Below are 24,390 nucleotides of genomic sequence, written 5' to 3' on the forward strand. Positions count from 1 at the left end.
ATGTCTATTGGTGTCCTCCTTGTTACGCTAATGTTTGGGCACTCATGCTGGTGAGAAGTTATGGAGAAAGTTCTGATGTGCCTAGAAGACACAGTCTCATCAGAAACTCCCATGAGCCTTTGTCTTTTGCCATCTTCCCACCCTCTCTTCTGTAATGTTCCAAGAGACTTCCTTGGGAGAGTTTGTTTTTTAATGTATCCATGGGGACTGGGCTTTGTGGCTTTGCGTGGTTTTTTTTTTTGCCTGACCTTTGGGGTGTCATGTGGGAACACCACACACACCACTCGGGGAGGCAAAAAGAAGAGGCCTGTCTAGGAAGGGATATTCATTAGCTATACTCAAGGACCCTAGACACCTCACTAGCATGGAGAACTCTAAGCTCTATGCTCCCTGACAAGTTGTTACAGCCCTCTTAGTGGGGTGTCCTGGTCACGTGCTCCAAGACAGGCATCTGGTCAGGAGCTAGTTCAAACTTCTGCCGTTCTTAGTTATGAGTTTTATCGGGGTTCTGAACTTGTATTGCTACCTCACCAATACAGGGTTCTGTCTGGTGGCACGGTCCCCTACCCCACGGGGCTTCACAAATCTGCATTTCTGTAGGTTATGGTCTTCTGTAATGGTTTCCATCTTGCAAAGAATTTCTTTGATGAGGGTTGAGGATTATACTTCCTGTGGGTGTAAGGACCAAGGATTAGAATGTAGTTAGAAATTATGCTGGTTTAGTACAGTGGCGGTTGTAGGTTCTTCTTTAAGAAATATGAGTTCACCCGCCCTGAGTAGCTGGATAGGTTTGCAGTGCCAGGCATCGTTTCCATCTTGTTGAAGAGATCAGAAGTCCGATTAGAGAGCCATTGGTTACCACCACCGCGTGTGCTACTACTTCACCTCTTAGATTACTGTGCTACGTCACCTGGTTACAGTTCACAGGCAACATAGCTGGATAGGACTGTTGGTTTCGCTCCTCCTTTGGAAGATTGCACAGTGTGTTCTGGAACCATGAAAACCAGTCCTCGGTGAGAAGGCTTTCAAGTCAGTTCAAGGTCAGAGGTCTCTGGACCTTGCCTCTGTAGAACGTGGTGTTTTCCGTAACGACAACTTATCTTCTGCTTCTCTGGGGCAACCAAGGACAACCGCAGTAGTCTATAATGTTTATGGGTTTCTTGGGGAAGACTGACCACCAATTCAAAGGAAGGGCTTCTCAAGGCTTACAAGTATTTTTGAGCATTCCCGAGTCCATGCGATGCATATCAGGATAATGGCCTATGGTTTTCCCTTTGGCCATGTCTTTGGTATCACAGTGATGCTGGCTTTGTAGAGGGGATTCAGAAGGCTACCTTCTCCTTCTTCTTGTTCTCTTTTTTATTTATTTATTTATTTATTTATTTATTTATTTATTTATTTGAGTTTACAAAGGACTGTCTGTAGACCTTTGAAAGTCTGGTAGAATTCTGCTGTGAATACATGTGGCCCCAGACATTTTTTTTTTAAATTGGAAGGTTTTATTATTTTTTTAAATCTCCCTTTTAGTCTCCCCATTTGTTATGGATCTGTTTAGGTAGCTGAGTTCTTCATGGTTTAATTTTGGTGGTAATGTGGAAACTTAACCACTTCTTTTTACATTTCCCAGATCAGTGGAGTACAGGTTTTGAAACTATTCCCTTACAATATTCTGAATTTCTTTGGCGACTGTTGTAATGTTTTCTAGTTCGTTTTTGATTCTTTTTATTTAGGTCCTCTTTTTCTTTCTTTTGATCAGTTGGGCCAAGAATCTGTCAATCTTATTTTTCTTCTCAAAGAGCCAACTCTTAGATTAGTTGATTCTTTGTATTTTTTCTTTTTTTTTTCTATTTCATTTATTTCTTCTTTGATTTTCATTATTTAATAATGTCGACTGGGTTTGAATTTGGTTTGTTCTTATTTTTCAAAGGTTTTGAGTTATACCATTAAGTCATTTGTGCACTTTCTGATTTTTTTTTTAAATGAACTACTTACAACTCTAAATTTTCTTTGTAAGACTACTCACAATATGTTTAATAGGTGTTGTTGTATTAGTTTTTAATCTTCATTTAGTTTGACAAATTCTTAATTTTTGTTTTCTTCTTTGATCCATTTGTCTTTCAGTGATGGGTTATCATTTGTTTGAGATTTATTTACTTATTTTATGTATATGCGTACACTTGTAGCTGTCTTCAGACACACCAGATGAGGGCATCAGATTCCACTACAGATGGTTGTGAGCCACCATGTGGTTGCTGGGAATTGAACTCAGGACCTCTGGAAGAGCAGTCAGTGCTCTTAACCGCTGAGCCATCTCTCCAGCCCCATTGATGAGTTATCTAATCTTCATGAGTCTGTGTAGTTACTAGAGATGTGTTTGCTGTCAATTTTGAGTTTTACTGAATTATGGTAAGATACCAGAAGCTATTTCAATTTTTTAACTTTGTAAATATTTGTTTTGTGTTCCAGGATGTCACCTATTTTAGAAATGCTTCCGTGTGCAGCTACTAGAATGTTTATTCTCTTGTGTTTGGGTGGGATATTCTGTAGACTTAGGATAAGGCCATTTGTTTTATGGTGTCTATTACTTCTGGTGTTTTCTGTTTATTTTCTGTTAAGATGACCTGTCTGTTGGAGAATTCACCTACTGTGATTATACTGATATTAATATGTGTCTTTAAACCAATTTTTAAAAATGAATGCAATTTGATGCACCAGAGTTTTATGTATGCATGTTTAGAACAGTAATGTCTTCTTGGCTAGCTATTTCCTTGATTAGAATGAAATGTTTCTCTTTATCTCTTCTGATTGGTTGTAGTTTGGTGTCTATTTTGTCCGATATTAAGATGACAATGCTTGATTGTTTCCTGGTCCCATTTGAACGGTGTATGTTTGTCCATTCTTTTATTCTAAGGCAGTGCCTATCTCTAGCAACAGATAGGTGGATGTTGTTTCTTGACCCATTCAGTCAGCCTGTGTCTTTTGATTGGAGAATTGAAGCCATTGATATTTAAAGTTGTTAACAAAATATGTGTGTGTTCACTGCAACAACAACAACTACAACAACAACAAAAACAGTAACTACCTTTCCTAAGATTCTACAGCCAGTGGTAGAGCCTGAATTTGGACTTAGGTCCTTTGGAGCCACCTTCATATTCTTAACTGGAAAGTAATATCCAGTGCTTCAATGGTGTTGAATTCTCCCAGGTGTTATGTTAGAGGGCAGGTTCTCCTGCTTCTCTTCTGATTTACTAACTCACGTTCGGTCAGTGGAAGCCTGTAACCAGGAGTGGTCATACTACCTCTCTTCCATTGATAGAAGTTGACTCCTGTCAAGGAAATGTCAATCTATATGGTCAACCTGTCAGGTGACTATTTAGACAATAATTTCTAGGAATGTATAGGAATATGCCTGTGATGAGACTATAGAATGAGTGCTGGGATTGGGACCAAGAATTCTGAATTCTCTTTAGTTCTCCAAATGCTTCTAAACTCGATATCCCAGTGGGATCCCAGGCTATCTGGCTGCGGCAGAAATTTGATCTTGCCTGACTGTTCTAACTAGACAGTGATCGTGAGTTGGAATCTTTCAGATCTTGACAGTGAAGGTAGACGGCTGTCTGAAACATCCTAAGGGCATCATTTCCCGGAGAGATGTGGAAAAATTCCTTTCAAAGAAGAAGCGATTCCCGAAGAACTATATGATGCAATACTTTAAACTATTAGAAAAATTTCAGATCGCATTGCCAATAGGGGAAGAATATCTTCTGGTTCCAAGCAGGTAAGACAGACCTTAAAAATCCAATAGAAATTCACCAGATTACATTATTTTGGTTGACAAAGTAACTTTTTTTTTTCTGTAATAGATACACTAATGTTTAACTTTCAGCTTTGGTAAGCTTTTTGGCAACACATGACATATATTTTAAAAGAAAAGTTGCAGTTGATTAATATTTAAAAGGATAAATGATTTCATGCATATAGTGGCTATTTGGCTTAACATGCACATTGTTTTTGGTACAGATTAATGGTAAAGCAGTGTGTGCATGTGTGCATCCATCTTCACTTGGCAATTTAGCACTTATATTGTATAATGGAAGTTTAAGGGGGAAAGTGAGTTTCCAAGAGAGTTTAAATGAACAGGGCATCATGGGGGAGGAGTATATTCTAACTTTGTAGAGAATTCTCATATTGCCTTGGAAGTAAATGGGAAATGCTCTAAAGCGCCGATAGTTCAAATTAACTTAATGGATACAGCCAATTCCAAGTGTAGATATGTAGTTGTTTCTAGGACACGTATTTATTCAAGTTTTCCGTAATCTTAATATCTGCCTTTGCACTAATTGTCTTAATGTATTAGTACACATTATTGTATTTTTTTTATCCATCTACTCCATCTGTGCATATATTTGAGTTGATGAAGTGACCTCCAAATTCTTGATGTAGAAGATCATATGCCAAGAGATTAATATTTTTAAAATGCCATTGTCTGGAGTAGTTATTTCCTTGGCATTGAGGCAGTGAAAAGCTCAGGCCACCAGGTACCATGCTGAGGCCGCCATGCTCGGACCACCAGGCTCATTGGCCGCCATGCTCAGGCCACCATCGTGGGTTTCTGACAGGACCTGTCCTTTGCAGCTTGTCTGACCACAGGCCAGTGATAGAGCTCCCCCACTGTGAGAACTCTGAGATCATCATCCGGCTGTACGAAATGCCGTACTTTCCCATGGGATTTTGGTCAAGATTGATTAACCGATTACTTGAAATCTCACCCTTCATGCTTTCTGGCAGAGGTATGTACTTCCTAAAGCTACTATTGGGACAAACTTGAAAGAAATGCTAAGAGGAGCATGGCATTTCCCAGAGTTAGCCTGTTTGGAAGACAAGCGTGAGCAACACATGAGCATGCACCAACCTCTGCAATTTTCTGGAAGAAAAGGTCTTAGTTCTTACATTAGATATATTTGCATCAGCTGTGACGTTATACTTCCCAAGACTTGGGAAACAGGAAGCAATCATTTTAAAGGGAGGGGTATAGTGGGAGCCATTGGTCTAAGCATTCAACACACACAGTTTCTTACACAGTCACACATGTATACACACAAACATACACATATACCCATATGTACATATACTCACACACCTACACACAAGTACATACACTCACATACATACACATAAGTACATGCCACTCATACATATACATACATGTACACACACATACACACAAGTATACACATTCATATACATAAGTATATACCGCTCATACATGTACACACTCATACACACTCACACACATACATAAATGTACACACACATACACATACACACATGTACACACATTCATATACATACACATAAGTATATACCACTCATACATGAACACACACACATACACACTCACACACATACATAAATGCATACACACTCACATATACACACACATACACACACTCATACACTTACACACATGTACACACATACACACATGTATTCACATATACATGTATGTACACATACACATATACACACAAGTACACATACTTACACATGTGTGCAAATACATACAAACTCTCTTACACATACACTCTCCAACACACTCATATACATATACATACACATGTACAAATCAACAAAGAATAATATGAAAATAACCAATGTATAACTAGAGGCTTTTCCTCAGCAAATATAACAGGCCTTGGCCTTTTAAGAGAAGAACTCTGATCGCTCTCTTCTGCTCATCTCTCAGGGACTTTAGAGAAAGGGTGAAATTATGTGTATATGGTAAGCTTTATTTTCAAAGTAAGGAGCATTATAACACTACAGGGAAATATTTGGGAGGAGTGTTGGACAAAAGATGACACAAGTGTTACTGGTTTTTGAAAAATAGCTTGTCTTTCTTGGTATCAATGAATATAAAAGGTAGTTAAAATGCACTTCAAAGTTCAAGAATGGTGTTAATATGAGAATTGATTTTTTAAAAAAAAGACTAAAAACTTATTTATGATTATTTATATATTAACCATGTCAAACTGTGTATCATGAGTTTGTACTATATATGAGGTAGTATACAAAGTAACTAACTTGTACAATTGAAATATTAAGGAAATATTTTGTATCCGTTTGAAGAAGGTCTCAAAATTAAGTTAATGCATGCTCATCTCAAAACAAATATATATTATTTTTACTTAATGTATAAGTGGCAGTTTCCCCCCTTTAGTTAATGAAGTAGTTAGTAATCAGTGGATGCATATGGATCTATTTAAACTTTCAGAGAGAGCACTACGCCCTAACAGGATGTATTGGCGGCAAGGCATCTACTTGAATTGGTCTCCAGAAGCATACTGTCTGGTAGGCTCTGAAGTCTTAGACAATCGACCTGAGAGTTTCTTGAAAATCACAGTTCCGTCTTGTAGAAAAGGTGAGGAAATTAATTATATGTTATCCCCCGCACTCCCCATGATCCACAGACATGGAGATCTCAGCTACTTAGGAGGCTGTAGGAAGACACAGAGTCCAGGAATTCAAAACAAATCTACCTCCCCAAATCCAGTACATTTCCAGTTTTTCTTCTCCAGTTTTGTGACAGTTGTAAGGCTAGCGAGCACTTTTGTTCTTTGTCTTATTTTGAAAGTTTTTTCAGTGATTACATTAAAGAATTTTGGGCAGTGGTGGGAGAGAAGGTCTTTACCTGACTGGTCCAGAACTTGCTATATAAACCAGGCTGGCCTTGAACTCACAGAGATTGATCCACCTGTCTCTGACTTTTCAGTGCTGGGACAAAAGGTGGAAACTACACCTGGCTAATTTTTAAATTTTATTTGTATGGGTGTTTTGCCTGTATGTATGGCTGTGTACCACTTACCAGCCTGGTGCCTGCGGAGGCCAGAAGAGGGCATTGAATCTCCCTGAAGTGGTGTTAAGAGAGATGGGATCCTCTGTAGAAAAAGTCATGGGTTTCATCTTGACATTTTCGCACACGTATGTCTTCCTCCCCTATCGTCCTCATCTGTCTCTCTTCTGCCCATCATTGCTGCCTTCTTCAAGAGTTCCCTTCTGCTTTCGCAACACACATGTGCAGGTATGTGTTTGTGTGTGTGTGTGTGTGTGGTCTATATACATATACATATGTATGTATGCATGTATGTATCTAGATTCTGTAAAAGAGAGAAACTCTGCGGGGTTTTGTTGCTGTGTTTTACACCCACCATGCCACTCTGTCCTGTTCCTTTTTCCTCCCTTTGAACCTCTTCTTTCAATGTGACCCCATTTACATCCATGCATTTTCTCTAAAGGATATACTGAAGGTATTTGTCTGTCTGAATCTAGTCTATCTGGCTTAGCATATCTTAGTACTCTCTGTTTCCCAGCAAATGAGAGAATTTTATTTTTCTTAAGACTGAATAAAACTCTAGTATGTATGTATGTAAATATATGTGTGTGTCTGTCTGTCTGTCTGTGTATGTATGTATTATGTATATATACATGTGTGTGTCTGTCTCTCTGTGTGTGTATGTATGTATGATGTACATATGTGTGCCTATCTGTGACTGTGTGTATGTATGTATATATGTATGTATGCTTGTATATATGAGTGTCTGTCTGTCTCTGTGTGTATGTATGCATGTATATTTGTGTGTGTGTCTGTCTCTTGTGTGTATAAGTATGTATGCATGTATATGTGTGTGTGTGTGTGTGTATGTGTGTGCTAATACACGTCACATTTTCTCTATTGGTTTCCTAGTAGACACTTGGGTTAGATTCCTATCTTAGCCACCATGCACAGTGCAGCAGTAGATGTTCTGTGCAGGAGTGTTGACAGCGGCTCTGATGACGTCAGGCAGCTTCACAGCTGCCATGTGATTGTTCGATAGTTCTATTTTTAGTCATTTTGTGGAAGCCCCATGCTGATTTCCAATGTGGCCGCCCCAGTTTGCATTCTCACCAGCAAGGATGGAGGTTCCTCCCTCCCACATCTTGACAGCACTGTTGTGTCATCTGTGTTCCTGACGTTCATCTCCACTGGGATAAGATGGAGTCTCCCAAAGGAACTTCAGTTAGATGTTGAGCAAATTTTTATACCTTTCCTGGCCATTCTTTTTCTTCTTTTGAGAACTGTGTACTCTGTTTATTAATCCATTTACTGAGTGGATTAAGAGGATTTTTATGATCAGTAGGCTGTTTCTTACATTGCCTGACTGTTTTTATTCAATTTGAAAAAGCTTTTAACATTTTATATGGTCCTACTTGTCAATGCTTGATATTACTTTCTGTGCTATTAGAGTCCTTTTCAGAATGTCCTTGTCTTTGTCTGTATCCCGAAGAGTTTTCCTTCTCTTTCTTCTGACAGATTTAGGGTTTCAGATCTTACATTAGGTTCTTTGATCCAGTTTGAATTGGATTTTGTACAGGGAACAAATTATTTTTTTTTTTTAGCTTTGTGAAAAGTTGAAAATCTTAATGTTACTTAGAGTGAATTACTAGACTGCTTTGGGTCACAGTAGCTGTCATAATATTGACAGTAATGACCAATAATGAGCTCTTTATATCTTTTTTCTAATGTCTTCTCCAGTCCTTTTAAAATTTGTTGAGGTAGGATACATTTACCATTTTCAGGTACATGAAAAAAAATATATAGATGTTCCCCCTTTCTTCATTTCTTTTCCTTCTAGCTGATCTTCACTTTCCTCTTCTTCAATTTCTTTCTATAATGTTTCAAACATTTTATTATGGAAGTCTTGGTTAATTTTATTCCCAGGAATCTTTTTTTTTTTTTTTCATTTCGGAAACAATTGTGTAGTGAACATCCCCTAAATTCTTTCTTATCAAGTTTATTATTGGTGTAGAATATTTACTGGTTTATTGATTTTGAATCCACAAATTTGCTGAAAATGATGAGAGGTTATGAGAACTTACAGTGACTTTATGGTCCTTTAAGCACACGCTCCTATAATGAGCAAATAGGATATTTTAAATTCTTTCTTTCTTATATTCATCTTATTATGTTTTCTAATCATTCTAGCTAAGCATTTAAGTAGTATATTGAATAAAAATGGAAAGAGTGGGCACCCTTATCTTGTTCCTGGTTTTATAGGAAATGCTTTTACTCTTTCTCAAATTGGCATGTTGACATAAATACACACCTTGTGACACTGAGATATGCCCCATCTAGTGTCGGTTTATTTGGGGCTTTTATTCTGAGAAATTTTGAAACTTGCCAAGCCGTTCTGTATTTATTGAGGTGATTACATATGATTTATGTTCTTAAATATTGTTCCGTTTGGCATTTATTGAATTGTGTGTAGTGATCCACTCTTAAATCCCTGGCTAAGAAGCCAGCTTAGTTACAGGACATGGTTTGTATACATCTTGAATTCAGTTTCCAAGCATTTTAGCATCTATGTTCATGAGGGAAATTGGTCTGTAGTTTCCTTCCTTCCTTCCTTCCTTCCTTCCTTCCTTCCTTCCTTCCTTCCTTCCTTCCTTCCTCCCTCCCTTCCTTCCTTCCTTCTTCTTTCCCTCTCTTTAAGATTCTTGTATAGCCCAGGTTGACTTCAAAGTTGTGTGTAACTGAGAATGGTGGTCTGAACTTCTTACTTTCCTGTGTCCATTTCCTGAGTCTGGAATTACAAGCACGCAGTCCTTGTTGATAGTGTTAGCGATTACCAGGCCCTCATGTTACACATGCAAGGTAAACACTCTATCAATTGAGCTCTATGCCAGCCCCCTGGGGTTTTGTTCCTTTGTTTGAAGTATCAAGCTGGCTTTTTAGTGTGAGTTTGGGTTGTGTTAATCCCCTATTTTATGGGACAGTGTGAGGAGCATAGCTGTTAGCGTGAGTTAAGTGTTTGGGAGCATTGGTCAGAACCTGTCTGTTCATTAGCTTTCCTTTGCAGAGATACTTTGAATTATTGGTTCGTCTTGTTGCTTAGACATCTGTCACGAGCCTCTGGACTCAGTTTTGGTAGACCCTGAAACTCATCCCTGTGTTCTCTTTTCTAGTTCTGAGGGTGTCTGCTTCAAAAGATTTCCTCCAATCCTCTCATTTCACTGTCATCTACCTTTAGCACCACCCCCCTTCCTTTCTAAATTTATTAGTCTTTTTCTTCCTTTCTCTGGCACCTGTTCCAGCGGTTCCTTCATGCCCAGCTTTGGCAATGTGAGTCCTTTCCTTGGGTTTACAGTATCTATCTTTATTTTTTGTCACCCCTGCTTATTCTGTGCAGGGAACTAACTATTTGATCCTGCATATTTGTCTCCATTTTTATTATTTATTGCTGCCAACGAAGTGGGGTTTTTAGCTTGTTCTTGGTTTTTTTTTTTTTTTTTTTTCTGAGACTTTGAAGTGCCCCCTTAGGACATTTGAGACATCTTGCTTTCTTTTGCAAATGCTTACTACTGTAGCCATCCCTCTCAGTTACCTTCATTGCATTCCTTGTACACCAGGTGCTCTGCTGATGTACATTCGTTTTCATCTGATGTCAGACATTTTTCGTTTCATTCCTCATCTCTGTAATAACTACTGTTATTGAAAGTCTTTATTGTTCATTCCAAGTGCTTTATTTTATTTCCGTGTATTTACACAGTAGGATTTTACTTGCGACTGCTTTCTCTTATCCTGCTATTTCCTGATGGGATGCAAGAAATTATTCTCCTTTTTTCAAATTTATTAAAAATTATTGCTGCTGAGTCAAATCTCACTCCTATGTGTTGGAAGGGAAACTCTCCAGATGACTGCTCAGTGCATATGAGCTGTGATAGTTTAACTTTGTCGTTTTCCCTTTCCTTTTTGTTTGGGTGAACTATCTAAAGAGGAGAGGGGGCTGGTGAGGTCACTCACTATTATTGTATCAGGACTTGTGCAATACCTTTATACTCATTAGTGTTTGCTTTGTGAAACTGGGAGCCTCAATTTGGGTGCAGTCACACTTACAATCGTTACATATTCTTGATGAATTGGCCCCTTTATAAGTATATAGTCACTTTGATATCTTCTGACAACACTTTTATGATGTCTAAGTTATTAGATACCAAAACTTCCCAGTTTGTGTTTGGCTTTAGCCTGCGTCCATGTTCTAACTTGACAATCAGAACTGAGCCAGATCCCAGGGTGGGCGATTCTTCTCCAGGTCCTGTGGTTTCATCTGCATTTCTATCTTGTCTCACCAGGGGCCCTTTTACAAGTTAAGAAAGCTCCTCCTCTTTTCCTATTTTGGGTAGAATCTGCTTTTCCTTATTCAGATTCTTCTTTGTGTAAAACAAGAGGAGAGGTAGCGGCTAACCCGTGCTAACCCACTGTCTTACCTGGAGTTCTCTCCTTCCCTTTGTGTAAAACAGAGGTAGCAGCTAACCCACTGTCTTACCAGGATCTCTCCCTCCCTCTTCCTTCCTCTCTCTCCCTCTCTCTCTCTCCCTCTCTCTCCCCCTCTCTCTCTTTCTCCCTCTCCCTCTCTTTATCTCCCTCTCTCTCCCTCTCCCTCCCTCTTCCTTCCTCTCTCTCCCTCTCTCCCTCTCTCCCTCTCTCCTCTCCCTCTCTCTCTCCCTCTCTTTCTCCCTCTCCCTCTCTTTATCTCCCTCTCTCTCCCTCTCCCTCCCTCTTCCTTCCTCTCTCTCCCTCTCTCTCCTCTCCCTCTCTCCCTCTCTTTCTCCCTCTCCCTCTCTTTATCTTCCTCTCTTTCCCTCTCTCTTTCTGTCTCTCCCTCTCTCCTTCTCTCTCTCTCCCTCTCTCTCCCTCTCTCTCCCACTCTCTCTCCCTCCCTCACCCCCTTCTCTCTCTAATGTAGGTTGTATTCTTCTGGGCCGAGTTGTGGATCATATTGACTCACTCATGGAAGAATGGTTTCCCGGGTTACTGGAGATTGACATTTGTGGGGAAGGAGAAACTCTGTTGAAGAAATGGGCATTGTACAGTTTTAATGATGGTGAAGAACATCAGAAGATCTTGCTTGATGAGTTGATGAAGAAGGCTGAAGAAGGTAGGTTTTGACACAATTCACAAATTCTTCTTATGGCACGTTCGCTATATTTACATGACTTTAATATATAAGAGTCATTTTTCCATTTTGTTCCCCCTTCTAAGAAGGATCGAAGTATCCACACTTTGGTCTTCCTTCTTCTTGAGTTTCATGTGTTTTGCAAATTGTATCTTGGGTATTCTGAGCTTCTTGGCTAATATCCACTTATCAGTGAGTGTAGAAAATATCCATGGAAGGAGTTATAGAAACAAAGTTCAGAGCAGAGACTGAAGGAATGACCATCCAGAGACTGCCTCACCTGGGGATCCATCCCATAAACAGCCACCAAACCCAGACACTATGGCAGATGCCAACAAGAGCCTGCAACAGGAGCTTGATATAGCTGTCTCCTGAGAGGCTCTGCTGGTGCCTGACAAATATAGAAGTGGATGCTCACAGTCATCCATTGGATGGAGCACAGGGTCCCCAATGAAGGAGCTAGAGAAAGTCCCCAAGGAGCTGTAGGGGTTTGTAGCCCCATAGGAGGAACAACAATATGAACTAACTAGTACCCCCAAGAGCTCCCTGGGACTAAACCATCAATCAAAGAAAACACATGGTGGGACTCATGAGGATGTAGCAAAGGATGGCCTAGTTGGTCATCAATGGGAGGAGAGGCCCTTGGTCCTATGAAGGTTCTATTCCCCAGTATAGGGGAATGCCAGGGTCAGGAAGTGGGAGTGGGTGGGTTGGTGAGTAGGGAGAAGGGAAAGGGGACAGGGGATTTTCGGAGGGGAAACTAGGAAAGGGGATAACATTTGAAATGTAAATAAAGAAAATATCTAATAAAAATAGAATAAAATAAAATAAAATTAGACTAATATAAGAGAATACAAATCCTGGAGGCAAATAAACTTTACAAGTCACCCCCCCCACCTCAAAAAAAATCATTCTTATCAATATGGTTGAACTGAATGCTACATCATTTAATAATAGTCCACCGTGTAGCTGGATGCTAGGCGCCATCTTTGAGAGGCCCATCCCTCCAGACACAAGACCTTGGTACATCGCTGTTGCATACATTTAGTAATTGTTAATTTTGCCTTTCAAAAATAGTGACAGTTCAGAACAGTAAGGTTCATTTTCTGTCAATACGATCTTGTGTTCTGTTTTCTTAAAATGTTGACTTCAAGCTAAATACTAGATGCTGTGTATCATAACTTTATCGGTTGTTTTTCTATTGCTGTAATAAAACACCATGATCAGTCAAATTGTAGATGAAAGAGTCTATTCTGGGCTCCTGTTCCAGAGGGTCAAGGTGCGCAATGGCACTGACAGCAGGTAGCAGACAGAGCAACTAAAGCCAGGAGCTGAAAGCTCACACCTAAAGTAGCAAAGAGGCAGCAGAGAGTGTTCATTGGGAATGGAACATGGCTTTTGAAAATTCAAATCCTGCCTCTAGCATCACACTTCCTCAAGTAAGGTCACAGCTGGTGTTAGCAAATTCTCCACCAACTACTGGGAACCACATATTCAAATGCCTGGGACTTCTCTGGAGATATCTCTTTCAAAACACCAAAATAATCTCATCTTTGAAGTTCATGAACTCAGGTTACAGAACATCTCCTTCAGAAATGGGACAGAAATGGGGACTAATTCCTTGTTAGAGGCCATCTGCTCTAAGTCCGGCTGGAATTCTTCCACACAATGAGTCAACCGAGGAGTGTGTCTTTAAAGTTCTAACTACATTAATAGTAATATTTTATGAGCTTATCAGGTTTTTCTAGAAAAATCTAAGTCTAGTAGAAAAATCTTTCAAAATGTGTCTTCTTAAGCCAGGACCACAAATTTTGTATACCCTTACAAATTTTTTTTTTAAAATAATGTTTTACATACTTCTTAGGAGACCTGTTAATAAATCCAGACCAACCAAGGCTCACTATTCCAATATCCCAGATTGCTCCGGACTTGATCTTGGCTGACCTGCCTAGAAATATCATGTTGAACAATGATGAGTTGGAATTTGAGGAAGCACCAGAGTTTCTCTTAGGTAACTATCTTTGTTATATAAACAAAACCAAGCAGGATGCCATTTTCTCCTCCTGACTTTGGAAACATTATAATCATATCTTTTTTTGATCTATGCTGGCTTCATATACTTGATAGAGTAATTTTCACTTGGGATGATATGGTTTAAAATCTTGTCATGTTGCATGTCTGGGATTTGCTTTGCATACACACTCGTAGACTAGCCCATGAGGTTAGGCCTAGAAGGAAACACAGGTATTTACGGAATCTGGCTCCAAGCTTGCTCTGCTCATGAACAATGAGGTAGCAGAAGGGAAGTCTTCAGCTGATTGATATGAAATAGCCATCTGCCATCCCAAGGAGAAGAGGCAGAAGAAGAATACATTCTCTGTAGTGAAACTCATAGGAGAATATACAACTCTTACCGATAGTCATAAAATGGAGGGATTAAAACCGGAAGCTTTTAAATTGGTAATATACTCAACTTCTGGCCTTTTGTTGTTCTGTTTTGGGTGTGCTGAGTAGTCTCTGGTTATTGACTGAGCCCATGAATTCAATCAAAGGCTTTTCAGCAGGGTCTGAGGAAAATCCCAGATTCACACAGCATCTTTAGCTGCTACCTAAATATTCTCATTGCTATGGTATCATTATATACTTATCCTGAGGCTTAAAAGATGTTTAGACCCATGCTTTGTAAAATTAGGAAGTTGGCAAAGCTCACAATTTGTAACTGCTTCCTGACAGACCTGGAAGGCACATGGAATGACAGTGGTCTGCAGAATGCTCATGTGGCTCCTGCAGAATAAGAGCTCATTTCCTGCAGTGCCTTTGGTGCCAGGAGGAGCCCAGCATACTGGTAGTCTCTATTCAGAGATATGCTAAGTTTTGCTATTTAACTGACAAGTGAAAAGGCTATATATTGATGGAATAGTACATTCTATTATATGTATACATTGTGGAAGTCAATGGACCTAGCTGAAATATGTGTGGTCTCCTATGACAATAATTTTTGGTGTTTTGAGAATACTTAAAACTTGGTCTGTTAGCAATTTTTTTTACATGGAATGTGATACTGCTAACAGTAAGTAAAGATTTCAAGTTCAAAAATCTCCCGGGAAGTCACTGGGAAGACAAAAAACATTGGGTAGATTTGATCTGAAGTATTTCATGACAATTTGATTATGGTAACTGAGGTGTTTGTTACTGTGTGTGAATACATCATTTATATTTAATTTAATTACCATTAATGATTACCTAGGATCTGATAGGTTATAATGGCATTACATCATAGGAGGAAAACGAAATAGGATATATTATTAGTAATATTCCTATGACCTGTATTTATGTTTTCAAATTTTCTGCGCTATGACATAAGATGCCAAACAAGTCTCTTTAACCCTTTATTGTTCACAGTGATGGGGAGTTTAGTTTGAATGCCTTTGAACTATGGCAACGAATAACACTTGTAATTATGAAGTTGCCAAATTGCCAACTGCTGGGTATAGGCAAGTAGCAGAGACAGAGCATCCTTTCTCTGAAGGGTCTCAAGCTGCCAGACAGGGCTGGCTACAGTGTTCATCCTGCTTGCAGGGTTTTTCAGATAAGTGTAAAGGTTTTGAGCAGTTTACTAGGAATATCCCCAAAGGCTACGTTAAAGCCCCTGTGTTTATATTCCATCAATTAGACAGAGAGTGTTTCTGTGGCCTCTGACCCTTCCTTGGTGCCTAAAAGCTTGTACACATCACGTGTCTTTATAGAAAGCTGTCAGCCGGGCATCTAAATAAAATCTTGTCAGCGTTTGTGTCATTGTCTTTTGGGGATCATTTGAAGTCTGATTTGTCTTGTCGTCTGTTTATCAGAATCCCTTGTTGCTACCATGTGATAACTGTCTTATCTCTTCCCTAACCCATGCATGACAATTATGACATCTCTTGAAGTTGCTCAATCCCAGGAATTGGGATTGAACCCATTTTTTTTTCTTAAAAAGAAATATTTCTTTCTAAAACCACTTTATAATTAGATATCCCAACCATGTTGATACTAGAATAATTTGGGCCAATGTTTGGATTCTCACCTCCAAGGGTTTTGTAGGTCAGTTTGCTTTTGTTAAGGACAGGGTGAATCTGAGATTTCTCTTCAAGAATTTTGCTTCCTAGGAAATAGTTTAACTACTACCCAGTAAGTGTTTGATAAACACTATGGCTAGAAGAAACTCACGGAAAAGATTTATTCCTGTTTAAAGCATACAGACCATCATGAAGGGAGGTCAGATTAGGAACTCAGGCCAACAATCTGGAAAACTAGAACTGAAGCCGAAACCGCAGAGGGATCTAGCACAACCCACATGCTTAGGTCTAGGAGCACCCACAGTAGGCTGGGCTTCCTGACATCAATTATCAACCAAGAAAACGCCCCACCGACTTGCCTACAGACATCTTCTCAATTGCACTCCCCTCTTCCTAGACAACACTAGTTCATGTCAAGTTGACAAAGAAAGCCACTCAGCCCAACAAGTATGGGATATACCTTGGTATTTATGAATAGAGATAGCTTGTAAATTTGGTTTTGATATATTTTCTGTTGACTTTTATGTGTTATAAGAGTTGGGTGGCACATTTCATCCTCAAAGGATTATTCTTCTAGAAAACCAGCATCAATAGGCACTGGAGTGTCTAGTTTGCTGTGAGCAGAAGGGATTTCTTGCTTTCAATTTTCTTCCCTTTCTAGGTATTGGAAATACACAAAACAGTCTTCAAGCTTATATTCTTGTTGGTCACTCACAGAGCAAGATAGTTTATGCTCCACATTCTGATAACAGTGATTCTCAAATAGGGAAGGACTTTACAGAATCAGAAATTTCTACACCCATTTGAAACGTTGACAGATCGACCATGTCATTCTTCTCTCACTCCCTGAGCGTTTAAATGAACAAAACAACAACTTCATAACGATAGTGAAAACATTTCCTTTTATTTTTATCAGATGTACAGAAAGTGGACAGAAAATTGGAGGCAAAAAAATAATAATAACAGCATGGTTTTCAGTGGGCTGGGCTTGAGGTTTGGGAAGTCATATATGATATCATTTAGGCAGTGGCTTGTGCTGCCGGAGAAGAGTGCAAACTCCATTCACCTATGAAGAGACGGAGACAGAGGAGTGGTGGCGTGTTTTCATAGATCCTGTATAGAGGGAAATAGGAAGGCTGGACACCAGATCCGTCGGTGAACTTGACAGTGGCTTGTTGATTGGAAGGGAGGGGAAGCATTCAAAGAGGCTCATTCTATAAACAAGGCGTCAGAGTTTTCTAAATACACAACAGGTATACAATATACAGCCCTAGCTCCCGAGATGGATTCGGTTTCTCTGCTTGGAAAGATAAGATGCTTCCTGTTTTCTTCTCAAAAGGCGATGGAAGTTTTGGATCCGTTTATCGAGCTGCCTACGAAGGAGAGGAAGTGGCTGTGAAGATTTTTAATAAGCACACATCTCTTAGGCTGTTAAGACAAGTAAGAAGTGCTGTGATGTTATTAAATTAAGTCATATGATACTTCTTTTTCTTGGAAAATTTAAGTTTATGTACATCTGTCAAAAGGTAAATTTTCCACTAAAGTGTGATGTCGGAGAAACAGCACACGAGGAGGGGGGAATGAATGAAGCTCAGAAACTCCACCAAAAAAAGTTGGAACGTTGCCCCCCTGTGACTGAAAAGTGGTCTGGAATGATGTGGGTCTAGAAAGAATAACACCTCAACTAAGTTACACTTTCAGAGTACATCTACATATCCAGAATACAACTGAATACACTTTCAGGGTCAATCCAGGAAACAACTGAATATGGCCTTCACACACAGAGGTGTCATTAAGGAGAGCGTTGAGCTGCTCAGGGTGTGATTTAGAGAAAGGACGGTCAAAGCTACAGGAGCTCTGCTTCCTACCAATGTTCTGCTTGGGCGTGAAAGATGCTCACTGCCTGAAGGACAGTGAACACAGATGAGGATGAGAGGAAATAGGTTGTAAAAGGAATGTCAATGTGTATCAGCTCAGGATGTGGAAATACATGGGGTTTTAAAAACATTATTTTTTTTTATTTGTGTGTGTTTTTTTATTTATGTAAGAGCTTCTCTATGACACAATTGTGTGTGGAGGTCGATGGAGCCACAAAAGCATGTAGGACACCTTGGAGCTAGAGTTACAGATGATTGTAGGTCATCTGACATGACGTGGGTGCTGGGGACTGAACTTGGGTCCTCAGGAAAAACAGCAAGAGCTGAGTCACCTCGCCAGCTGCATGCATGGGCTTTGAATTAACAAGGAGTAGAAAGGCATTAGAGCGTTCAGGCAGGGGGCGCTATGTAGTCCTGTGGAACTGATCATGTGTCCTTAGAACACTTCCTGGGTTTGAAACCAGAGACTAGCTTCCTTCCGCCAGCTTGGTTGATCCGGCAGTAGGCTGCTCAGAGCCCAGGGCTGAGAACGATTAAGTCGCTAACTAGAATTTAGAGGGTAGGACAACATGACCAGTTAGTACATCCACCTCTGTGGGCCATCCCCATATCAACTGGTCTCGTGTAAGCAGATCAAAAGGAAAAATAGAACTTAAATATGTGATCTGAGCATCAGTTCAAAATTAGCTGTATATTGTTGAAAATGGGAAGAATTAAAAACCTTAAAGAACAAGGGGGCATTTACTATAGTCCAGCCGCTCTGAGAAAGCTGATCACAGAGAAGGGCAGACAGGCAGGCAGGTGATGGATCCTTGATGAAGTGAGTGAGACTCACATGTTTCTGGCCCCTTGCAGGAGTTGGTGGTCCTTTGTCACCTTCACCACCCCAGCCTGATATCCTTGCTGGCGGCTGGTATTCGTCCTCGGATGTTGGTAATGGAGTTGGCCTCCAAAGGTTCCTTGGATCGCCTGCTGCAGCAGGACAAAGCCAGCCTCACCAGAACCCTCCAGCACAGGATCGCGTTGCATGTGGCCGACGGCCTGAGGTAACGGGCTAGCACCGGTTTCTACTTAACGCATGGGCGCTGTAACCCTGAGTCCACTCCAGGCTCTGAGAACGTCACTCCCTCGCTGCACTCTGCTAACCATTTCGATGGTAGCTGTAAGTTCCTTGATCCAGTTTGGTAAAGAGAGCACAACCCTTCACGGCTGGTGGTCGTAGCACTCAATCCTAGAATTCCTGCCCTTGATCTGAACCCTAGATAGCTACCCCCTTGGGAACATAATTATGTCAGGCCACCAAACATCAAGGAAAGTATGAAGTAGAAAAATTTTTAATCATGAAAACTAGTCCATAATCCTGAAGCAGATCAGAATAGTATGTTGGATTCCACGTGGATACGTCACGTGACTCAGAATCACAGTCCACCGTGTATCTGGATGCTAGGCGCCATCTTTGAGAGGCCCATCCCTCCAGACACAAGACCTTGGTACATCGCTGTTGCATACATTTAGTAATCGTTAATTTTGCCTTTCTGACCCCTACCTGTTTCTTAGCCTGAAAACTATGAGTGATGCTGAAAACCTGGTGCTAATTGTCAGCTTCCAAATTCAACCCTTAGGGTCCTCCTCTCTGCATTTTTTCTTTCATCTCCTGGTTTTGTAGCCATCCTTTGTCCTTCTGTCTTTCTCATCCCACGTCTAATCATTAGCAAAAACGTATAGCTGTCCATTCAGTTTCTCTCGCTGATTCTCTCCTTCAATCTCTTTTAGTCCCAATGTTTCCCATCACCCCTGCATAGCCTGTGTTTCATTCAATAGCCCAAGAAGTACACAGACATTAGATCCGGTCTTTCTCCTGTCTTGGATCTTCTCCACCCTTGCTTCCTGGTTGCTGTGCTCAGTCACACACACACACACACACACACACACACACACACACACACACACACACACACACACACACACACAAGGTACCTGAGTTCACCTGGGTTTTATACCCACGTCCTGGCTATCCAAGGATGCCAAGCGTCTGTGTATTCTTGTGCTTGGCATGTCCTGTAGGTTTGTCCTGTTACCTATCTCTCCTTCCAGTCACCACAACAGGGATCCAGCCCTTAGGAAATTCATGTTGGGTGTAGGGGACGGAGCACGGAAAGGACAGGGACACAGGGATATGGGGATGGGATGGGAGGCGGTGGGGAGGGAAGAATGATGCAGACAGGACATCACACCGTTTCTCTGAAAATCCGCGAACAGTCTCTTCATGCAGCATTGAGAAGGGGCATGGACAGTAAGAATAGTACTTATCTCTTCCAAAATTACTGAAAGTAAGTCATGAGGATTTTGAAAGGCACCAACGAGTAGGCATTTGGAGTTAGGGTGGAGTGACTGCTTTTGAACACCAGGGGGAGCCTCAGAGCAACCTGAGTTCAGTAAAGAGCCCTCTAGGCTACTGTTTTCCAAAGCTATCACAATTACTTTCTTGATTTAACTGATCCTGGGTCCCAGGTTTTCCTCAAATTTTTCATGTAATCCTCAAGCTTTCGTTTATAAACTGAAGATGTGCTATTTCGTATTCAACATTTAGCTTGTGAATCTATAGCACCATGGCTGCAATATCTCTGGCCTTTATTTCAAGTACCAAATCTCACGTTTTTATGAAGCAAATGAAAGTTTAGCATGTGCTTCAGTCCCCTGCCTCGTTTGTTCTTAGTCTAAAGCCAGGAAGGAATTCTAGATCTGCTTCTACAGGGGGTTGGTATGTATAAGTAGCTGTTAGTCTTCCACTAGTATTAAAACTCAATGTTTTAGTAAAAATTGTATGGAAAAAAACCCTCTTTAATAAAAAAGAAAAATAAATATGTGTATATTAACATTGTGATTTCAAATAATTGTTAATGTGTGGCTGTAACTACAGGGGTAGAGACAAGTGATAAAGTCAGATTCCACTATGGTTTCTTGTTGAGGCCGGCCAGCGGCTCACATGTCCGGGTTTGAGCCTGGAAGGCATCTTGGAATCTGGAAGAAAAGAGGGAATCTAGGCAGTATGAGAAAGGATGGAGCTAAGTCAAGATTCTGATCAAAGCTCAATTGTAATATTCGGAAACACGGGCTTATGAAGAAGGGGGAGGGGCCCATTCCTGCCAAATCGTCTTCGGAGTCCAGCTGCAGGTGACCACGTGTGTACTCTGGAACAGCTAGGTGGCAGATAGCAGCAGTGGGAGTGGCAGAATGATAGGGTGGCAGGTTCCACCCCCAGTGATCTCCTGGTGATAACAGTCAAGACTGCTCAGCTGGGGGCGGGGGGGAGGTTACATCTCCTCTCTGTTGTTAATATAAAAAAGAAAGGCTGGGCTGAGGCATAAAATTTATTTATGCTCTATAGTTCTGCCTGAATTCTTAGGGTCTAATGAAGAAACCTGTCTCCGTGGGATTGCCTAACTTTTCTCATGGTAAACCCTTACGTGGTTAAGACTGTCCTTTCTGTCCTAGTAAACATTTTGCAGACTAGCCCTGAGCTGTTGGCCCCGTCTTGCCTGATTTCGGGCTGTGAGAGAGAGGTTATAGTTTCTTAGGTAATAAGCTACTTAGAAGGATGCATACGAGACTTGTTCATTTTATCAACCCTTTCTTCAAGATCTGCTTTAATTCAGTCCCTTTCAGCTCTTTCTCAGAATTCTCATATGGTTTATCAAACTTCCTGCAATTCAGGATGTTCAAACTTAATTTATTCTCCTTGCTGTCCCTTCTCACAGTGAGCCTGTGCTTCCTTCTGTATTCCCATTTGTTGGGACAGGATCAATATATTCACAGAAAGTCCATTTCCCTCCCACCTACAGCTAGTGTCCCTTCATGAGTTCACAGGTAGCCTAGGTTACACAGTGAAATCTTGTCTCAATATCTGTCTGTCAATCAATATCTATCTATGAATCCATGTATGTATCTACTGCCCATCTGTATCTTCATGTATCTATCAGATCTTTGAATAAGTTTTATATTTATCATTTTTATCAACTCTTTTATTTTTATGCTTCTACTTCAATCCAGTATCCGTAGGGAATTTTCGGAACATTTCCCCTGAAATAAAAATCTAATTATACTTGAGAATCCCTGGTCTTTCCACTTACCTGTAATGTGCATCTCAGCTCTGTGGAGTCACAGCATGGAAGCTTTTTATGTGTGCTGTGCCTAAGGTCCTCTCAGCTCAGTGGAGTCACAGCGTGGCGGTCCTTTATGAGTGCCCTGGGTTTCTTTGCAGCCTTACTCTGGGCCATGTCTCTAGTCCACATTCTAACCAGGTTGACTTCCGTGTGTCCACCTTTGTTCTCACCGAGGTTTCTGGAAAACTCATTCCTACAAGGATTTGCATGCATGCCATCCGTACCTTACAGCTCGGCCTCCTCACGGAGAGCAAGCATTCCTTACACATATTGGCATGTGCTCATTTGGTTTTGGTTTTAAGAGTCAGAAACTCACGCTGGAGCCAGTCCACTTCAGCCAGGCTGGTCGTAAACTCTTCATCTTTTTCTGCCTCAGCACCCTGAGTTCACTTGTGTTTCCTGCACACTTACCCCATGTAAAACTTTGTATCAGGCTGTGAAGAAGGACAGGCAGAGAATGTGTGCCTCAGGTTAAAGCCTGCCTGGGTAGAGCCAGCATTGTTGCCTGTACCTTTCCATTTCTACTTCCTCAACCTTTGACACTCACACTCTGCCATCTCAGTATACCTCAGCACCATCTTAGTATACCTAAGCACTGTCTTTTACTAGATTAGGACCCTCTTAAAAGCAGATCTATAAAGATAGCTTTGTGTCCACTAATGAATGAACCTCACAGATATCTAATGCATATTTGTTAAAGACATGAATGCATTCTATTTTTAGAGTAATATATTCAGGATTAGATAAAGTTGGCTTTAAATTACAAAGATAGGGGCTTCTTAGTAATTCTTATAATAGTGATGATTAAAGACTGGTTAACCGAGTATAGTTTACGTTAATGAAATACTTGACAATACTTATTCCCAAACAATGCCTTAATTCATTTGTCTGAATTTTTGCCAGTGAGAAGTGATTTGTGCTTATTAAAATTTCAAAAGCTTTTTTTTTCTTTTCTATTACAGGGTATTATAATTGCACTTTTAAGATTAAATTCTATAATGGAATACTGTAATTAAACCAGATAACCTTGATATTCAAATGACATGATCTGAAATTGACTGTCTTTTAGTCCTCCAAAGGTATTCTGAGGGAGCCTGTGTTCTGCCTGTACCAGAGAGAGGGCTGTGTTATGGCGGTTTAGGAATGATATTTGATGACATATACTTAACTTTTAAAATTCTTAATCTCTTGGCTTTTCTCAAGACAGCTAATGGCCTCTCAGTAAGCCCTCGGTAAATGTCCCTTTCAACGGAATTACTGTTGTTAAGGTCAACTTCATTAGTGCACTTGTGTTATTGATCAGCCCAGACTGTATATCCTGAAGCGAATCGTTTCAGCGCTGTGCTGCCCTGAGCACATCCTGGAAGAGAGGTTGAGCCCAGAGGTTGATGGAGTGAAATGACGCATTCACTCTGGGCCATCCCACAGTAGAACTTTCCAGACATGACAGTTCTCTGTTCCTAAGGCCCCAGCAATGATTGGTAGGAGGTAACAAGGTAAATATTTATAAATATAATCTTAACCAAATTCCAAGCCAGAAATAAACAAAGGATTTTTAACAATCCTCATTAAGTTCCAGGAAAAATTGTCCTTTCAGTGAAGGTCACACCACAACTGTGAGCTTAGTGTACAGGGAAAATCAGGAATTTAAAGATTTCTCAGGAGAAGGGAGAATAGTTATTTTAGCATTTGGGAAACTGTGTGTTCTTCGACCACGTTCACAGAGTGGATAATACTTGGCCAAGATTAAAACATTGCATTTTATATTAAGTGATTTCTATTATTTGCTCAAAATGCTCAAATCCAGGTACACTTTGACACCATCTCACACCCAGATTTTGTTCCTCCTAAGACAGTTTTTGCCTTCCTGACTGTTCAGATGTTCTTTATTAACCTTAGCAGTGAAGAATTAGCTGTACAGTAGGCTGTATCCCCAGGGCTGGAGATAATAGCTAGGTGAGAGCTTACAGTTTGATTTTTTTTATTTTTTTATTTTTTTATTTTATTTATTTATTTATTTATTTTGCTGAAAAGAAGAAAACATTCTTTAAAACATTAGGAATAATAATAATCAGAAAAAGGTAAACAACAAAGATAAGTGATACAATTCTAAAAACTAAAGAAACCATTTTCTGCACAATTTTTAAGAACATCAAAACAGATAAATGAAAGTTGTAACAAAAAATAAAGCATATAGCAGAATTACATTTACTCTTATGTAACCTCTTTGTTTCTATCTTTTAGGCAGGCCTGGAGCAATCTGCCCTCTTGCTTCTATCTCTGAGTATTAAGATTACAGGCATCA

The 24,390-nt window shown here is 40.2% G+C and overlaps 1 protein-coding gene across 3 annotated transcripts in view; it reads left to right on the top strand.

The window, feature by feature from the left end:
- Lrrk2 (leucine-rich repeat kinase 2) overlaps positions 1-24,390 on the top strand; it is a 143,334-nt gene that overhangs the window by 88,251 nt on the left and 30,693 nt on the right. For all 3 annotated transcript variants that reach the window (XR_875310.3, XM_006521277.4, NM_025730.3), the window contains exons 34-40: positions 3,591-3,778; positions 4,636-4,790; positions 6,272-6,418; positions 11,781-11,972; positions 13,855-14,001; positions 17,385-17,485; positions 18,778-18,968. Coding sequence is in view for 2 of the 3 variants with exons in the window: in XM_006521277.4 (XP_006521340.1) it covers positions 3,591-3,778; positions 4,636-4,790; positions 6,272-6,418; positions 11,781-11,972; positions 13,855-14,001; positions 17,385-17,485; positions 18,778-18,968 (1,121 nt within the window). In the remaining variant the exon portion in view is untranslated. The remainder of the gene's footprint in view (positions 1-3,590; positions 3,779-4,635; positions 4,791-6,271; positions 6,419-11,780; positions 11,973-13,854; positions 14,002-17,384; positions 17,486-18,777; positions 18,969-24,390) is intronic.

The sequence above is a fragment of the Mus musculus genome, chromosome 15 (assembly GCF_000001635.26).
Source record: "Mus musculus strain C57BL/6J chromosome 15, GRCm38.p6 C57BL/6J".
In the NCBI taxonomy this organism is placed as follows: Eukaryota; Metazoa; Chordata; class Mammalia; order Rodentia; family Muridae; genus Mus; species Mus musculus.